This window comes from Diaphorina citri, unplaced genomic scaffold (assembly GCF_000475195.1).
Source record: "Diaphorina citri unplaced genomic scaffold, Diaci psyllid genome assembly version 1.1 scaffold43116, whole genome shotgun sequence".
NCBI lineage: Eukaryota > Metazoa > Arthropoda > Insecta > Hemiptera > Psyllidae > Diaphorina > Diaphorina citri.
The window spans coordinates 17,389-23,921 of NW_007420437.1; the positions used below are offsets into that span (position 1 = coordinate 17,389).

The 6,533-nt window shown below is 37.4% G+C and overlaps 1 protein-coding gene across 1 annotated transcript in view; it reads right to left on the reverse strand.

Moving 5' to 3' along the window:
* Nucleotides 1–6,465, reverse strand: part of LOC108254318 — a gene marked incomplete at its 3' end in the record, with an annotated part of 23,847 nt that extends 17,382 nt beyond the window's left edge. Inside the window, exons 1-2 of the mRNA XM_026833121.1 lie at nucleotides 6,280–6,465; nucleotides 2,047–5,931 (exon numbers count right to left, since the gene is read on the reverse strand). Coding sequence (XP_026688922.1) covers nucleotides 2,047–5,931; nucleotides 6,280–6,376 — 3,982 coding nt within the window. The remainder of the gene's footprint in view (nucleotides 1–2,046; nucleotides 5,932–6,279) is intronic.
* Between the last annotated feature and the right edge of the window lie 68 nt (nucleotides 6,466–6,533).

The following is a 6,533-nucleotide window of genomic DNA, read 5'->3' on the forward strand; positions in this document are numbered from 1 at the left end:
CAACTTCTTTCACTTTCCTCTCATAAATCTAAACAAAATTGATAAGCAATAACAAAGTCATCGCAACCGTTCACTCAAACCAAGGTTTTCCTAGATGTAGTCCATGCAATTGTAGACATAAGTATGATTCGCTCCAGGAAGAACTGAGACCCAAGGAACAAGATGCCTATTGCAGATGCTACTGTTAAGGCCCAATATTTATATGTACCCCATTATAATAGAATAGCCTTAGTCCTATTCATTCCATTATCCCACACTTAAATATCTATTAACCTACTATGGAATCGTGCCTATTCTTTTTTAATGTCAACACTACAACAAAATGTTCCCCCTCTTTTTTGAATCACAACTGTGCTTGGATTACACCTTTGATGCATGGATGGGACCCCACAGGCCTACCAAGAAGGGAAATATTCCTTTATGTTGGATAATATCCGAATGTGTGTAATTATAGGGTAACACAATATGTTCCCGAGGAAAAAAAACTGACAGCAATCGCAATTTGAATTTTATGTAATTTATCAGAATAATATTGGACACTTTCCCAATTGGCAACACAACACATACAATTACATTAAAGGATCAAAAACCCACTAGCATTTCACTCGGTTTTTCGGTATTGGTACTTTGAATTTGGGGAAATCTCTATATTCCGAGACCAAGTAATGGAGGCTTTGCAGATGTAGATATTATTTTTCCCCCATTTATTACTTGTTTTCTTATTTGATCCATTATCATTACTATGTCTGGCAGTTGCTGTATTTTTATTTATTTACATTACATAATTCCATTTTACTTTATTCTTATTTTTCTCTATGTGATCAAACGGTGACTACACTTGTGACTACTCGCAGGACAAATATTACTAGTAAATCTCGTACAAATCTACAAATAATAGGACAGGAGTTCAATAAATGAGGTAATACCCATCCGTAAAAGCAGGAGCTTTGCCATTCCGCAGGATAGATAGTGTGGAAAAGTGAAAATTTTTAAAAAAAAAAAAAAAAAAAAAAATGTGTCTAATGGCAACCATTACAGTGATGGCAGTATGCAAATATGTATCTTCTTTTAGAATAGAATAGAATATCTTGTTGGGATAGGACTGAAAAATCTCTTTATCCCCCAGTCTAACCAAGGCCTTCGGGTAAGCTTGCCTAATTTGGGGAGGCCTTTTTAATTTGGGGAGGCCCAATTTGGGGAAACAACCTCTTAATAATGGAGGAGTTGCAATTGGGAAAATAAAAGGTCAATAAAAAGTTGTGAAAAATCCTCTGAGGTCAAAACTCCGAAAAAGTAACTTGAAGGTCGAAAATTCAATTTTTAATTGCTGTTCTAATGAAAAAGTTCGAAGAGTAGTGACGTCAGATTTCACGTCAAAATGCGCAGAAACGCTTGCGCACAAACAAACGAAGCGGAAGTCATGAATTATGACGTCATCGCCTACGGGAGCGTATGCCGTGACGTCAAACTTCACGATTTACCGGTACCCTTCATTCGGAGATAAGCTCCTCACATTAACCTTACCCAGCCTGAGTGAGGTCGGGTCGTCGGGAGAAGCCAACAGTACGCGATTAGACTGAACATCCAAGCATCACGCTACAATACCTATAATTATACGTACAGAACACTTGCTAAAAACTACATTCTTGCATCACTGTATCCACACCAAGTAAAAGGTTTACAATAAATAAGTAGGTAGGTAGTAGGTAATAGAAAGCTAAAATTTAAGAAGAAACTAAAATTTATTTACATCGGCAGCGGTCATGAAAGCCGTACTTGGTTCTCCCAACTTAGAGGAAGTTTTTTATGTAGTGTTTACTGCCATCACTTTGATGCCACTTAACATAGTAAGAAAGAAAACAATGAGATACAGATACCTAAATAATCATTATGAGGTATGTATTTATGTACCTACGTATAAATACAAAGAACTGAGGCCCATTCCTCAAAAGACTTTGCCATTTCCGAAAACCATAGTCAGTGCGTATTAAAAACTAATGCAAAACAAAGTTTAGAATAGAAAGTCCTCTCATGGAATACTTCTTTAGTCTCTTTTCTTCTTCTGAAATTGTTTCGACATGACTACAGTATAGGACCTGGCTGACAAATATTTGTTGACTTGAACAACCACAATTCTGTAACTGTTACCACCGAGCAGAGGTTTGTTGAGAACTTGGCCATAGTCTGGAACTTCACGGTCCTCCCCTTCCTCAGCATCAATGTCCACAGAACAGTTGTCATCATGAGCAGCACACACGTGTGTCACCCACCAGTTGTTACTGTTCAGAATGTGATTCATATCATTCCTGAAACCAAGCACCTCGGATGTAACATTGGTACCTTCGTTCAATTCATGCACAATGATTAGAATATCACTCGCTAGCGCGGAGTACTCTGTAGATGACTCTTCAGCATGACTTGTCTGAGTCTGAGACCAGACCATAGCAACATCGTCCACTTCGACTCTAGGCATCTTATTGATAGGGATGTGAGGTGGTGGAATCTCAAAGATTTGATGTGCTTCCGGTCCTAAGCGTTTTGTGAATGGTCTGATGGTGATTTGATACGAAGAAGCATTCTTGATGTCTTCTAAAATGTGAGAATATATCTCCTGTTCTGAAGCCACAGTGTAGTCGATGACCACTATATTTTGACAGCACAGTGTTTCATCGAATGAAGATAGATGTTCCACTTCAATGACGAACTTCCTTAATACCCCATTGAGTAAGTCAGGTATTCGCCATGACAATGTCTTGTTTGTATCAGAGATACTCATCTTGATATCACTGACAGCGGAGGGCATGGTCTCTCTGGTTACTGCATTGATGGCTTGACTTGGATTTCCTTCAGGGAATTCCTTGCTGAATACATTCACCGTGATTCTGTATTTCGTATTCTGCTTCAGTTCGGTCACATCTAGGCAGATGTAAGAAGGCCAAGGTTTGCATTGGAATGAACTTGGCTGACTTGATGGTGTGGTCATATCCATATCGATAGTCTTGTTCCAAATATCACTATGGAGTTGAATGCTGATTTTGGTGATGGTGTAGTTTGTCTCTGGCATTTTCCACCTCAGTCCAATCACATCGGAACTTGTCTTGTATGCCGTAAGCTCTTGTGCTTCAAACTTTGGTGTTGCTTTGGTTGTAAAGTTATGTTCTACGTAGATTAATCTGTTGAAACCTATATGATTGACATAACGCACCTTGACAGTGTATTGTGTTTGAGGACGAAGTCCCGTCATTTCCAAGTGGTTATTTTTGGTCTCATACATGTGTAATCTGTTATCCTGAGTATCATGCAATTCTATATTGTATTTCTTGAAAATGCCATTTATGTGTTGACAAGACAATGAGAAATCTGTCCAGTAAAGCTTTGCGCTTTCATTTGTAACTTTGAATTTCTGTGTCAATAAGGTAGGGGAAATATCGGGAACTCTACTACTTGTGATGAACGTTAAGTTATATGCCTTCATATTTTGGTTTTTGTCAGCAGTAACAAATATTTGATATTGAGCATTAGGCTCTAAATATGGAAGGGTATAATATGTTCTATCAGATGTGACCACTTGAAGTGGGGACTCAATTATATCTTGTTTACAAGATAAACGTCTGATTACCTTGTATTTGATATAATATATTTTGTAAAGGAAACTTCTGAACCATTCAATATTCACTTGCGATTCAGTTTGCTTCAATGTAACTCCAGATATTTCCTTTGATAAATCAATAATGTCATCAGTTGTTACATTTACACTAGAAATAGGGATGCTTTCTCCATAGATTGTATTCTTCTTCAATTTGATGTGATAGGTCTGACCAGGACTCAAGGTTTCAAATTGGTAAGAATTACCCTTGATATTGACAATTTTCTGTGAGTCAAAACCGTTCTCAGTTTTCTCTAACTCTAAGATATAATTTATGAATGGGCACTCTTCAGCTCCTAAATTAGTGTCTCCGTTCCATGTTAAAGAAATCGACGTGTTGGTAACAGAGTTCACTTTCAAATTTTCTTCTCTCTCCACAACGGTACACTTTGTTTTAGCTTGAATTGATTTCGACAAGTCCGGATCATGTGTCTCTAACGTCTCGTCTATGAGGAGAACTCTGAACAGATATATGGTTCCTGGTTTCAATCCGTCTATTGTGGTGTTCATGGGGATTGAGTTGAATTCTTCATAAGGACCGTTATTCCATGTTTCGTTTTTATCCTCGCGATATTGAACTCTATAAAAGCTGGTATGATCATACGACTTCTCAATATTACTCGGAGTAAAGTCGATATGAAGATCCACAGTATTGAAACTGGAGTTCAATACTATTGGAGGTAGCTTCAGATAAGAGTGGGAATATTTACACGCGGGCCATATCAGGTATGGCGTTGTACATCCACCCCGACAGGCACCAGTATACTGATCACATCCATCTGCACACTGTCCACATTTCTCCTTGCAGTCTGCACCATAGTAACCTTCTGGACAATGTTCCAAGCATTGCTCTCCTTGATAACCGGTGGCACAGGAACATCCGTAGTACGATGTACACAGAACCATACCTTTGCATTCATTTGAAGACTTGGAGCACATCTTGGAACACTTGTGTCCGAAACGATTTTCACCACATGCAATTTCACACTGCTTACCAGCAAACCCAGGAGGACAGCTACAAGTGATGTCAACAGGTAATCCTCCATTTGAACAAATGGAATTCGTCTTTTCATTACCAGTATGAACACACTTTTCACACTTTTGTATGTTGTAGATTTCATCGAGCTTGGATTTCTCACATGACTTTGCATTCTTTATCTTATACAGGTCAAGATACTTCTCTTCCCATATGTTATTGATGAAGATATTGGAGTCGTTTTCAAAATGAACTTTTATTCGTTTCTGGTTTGTCCAGGCTTCAGGAACTATAACATCATATTTAGCCAGAACCAGTGCTATATCCATTCTGATGATTTTAACAATGGATTCTCTATAATCAAGATTCAATATGTTTTTTGTTTTGTCCTCCTCTACAGCCACTCTAACTCTATTATGACCTTTTCTCAAATACAAGATAACGAGTGACGTGTTGGTTCTCAAATCAATCCAGGGTGAGACGATTGTGGAGGGAGGGTATGCTTGTATAATTTTATATTCAACATGAAACTCGGTTTGATTGTCATAATCTTTATCTATCCTTCCAAATTGATGGTAAATGCTTTTCAAGTCACCTTCAGGTTTCAAATTGTTCATTTGAATTTTATCAGACACATGATCATATACGAATAAGTACCAACCAAACCTTCCACCAGTTACACTCGTTAACATAACGTCAAAGTTTTCATTCTGATCAGCAGTATAACCCGGACCAGAGTGACATTTGTCGACATTTCCATGCCGATATTTGTGGCAAACCTTGATTTCTGAACTCCCTAGTGTTACTTCGATATATTGTGTGGACTGAAAATTAAGTCGAAGTTCTATACTGGATCCAACTTTGCCTTTTATTTGAATGAATTCACTGTTGATAGTATCCTGTATGAAGTCATCACGTTCAAAAAGGAGCGTGTCTTTGTCAGTAACCTTTACTGTCTTTTCTTTTAATACTTTGATATTTTTATCTATTATCGAATAGCCAAACGAAAAATCATAACTCCATAATAATTGTGAAAAATCAGAAACGATGTTTGCATAGGCTGGTATATGTATAGGTACAGTTGAGCCATTGTTCATCAGCTGTTGCCATATTATAGCTTTGTTTTTGTTTCCATCGTAGAGGGGTGGTATTGTGGACTCTGGCAATGGCGTATCAGCGGTGATGTTGAACAAGGGAAGACCCTGGTCGTTTTCCTGAAGTGAAGCCGCAGTGCACGTTTTGAGATATTTCACACTCTCCCCATCACCGAGCGTGTTAAACTTGTACACCGTGGTTATGTCCCCCACACCTGCAACAATGTTAATTAACATCAATAATCAAATAATCACCCATTATTATCTGATACACCCTTCCTGGGGACAAATTATTAAATACATTAAGGAGCCCCAACAAGTCAAGAATGTTTGACGGCGTTTTAGATACAAATATCAAATGAGCGACCAGTAACCAAGAATAAACAATTACTTGATAAAATTAATAATATAGAGGCTCTTGGTAATGATATGGATGAGTTTAACTTCGGAAAAACACCTAAATACCTTTGTAATCTTTGTATATCCTGTTATTAATCAAATAATGCTAGCGTGTAAACAAGTTTAGTAAACAAACAAAATAATCAACAAGATAATGTACTTACCTAACTCGACGCCCTCACTTGACGAGATCAAAATCAGGCCAAATAAAGCCCACGGCAAATGTTTCATATTGAAAACGAAAAGTGAAAAAAAAAACATTCATCTATTAATTTGTTCAAAGGATTTTCAAAAAAACAGTTACTTTCTTTTATGTTTACCTACCTATTTTTTTTTTGTTTATTTTTTTTTTTTTTTTTGTTTTTTTTTTAAGGGGTTTTGGGAGGGGACTTTGTTCTTTTAAACGGTTTTTTGTGGA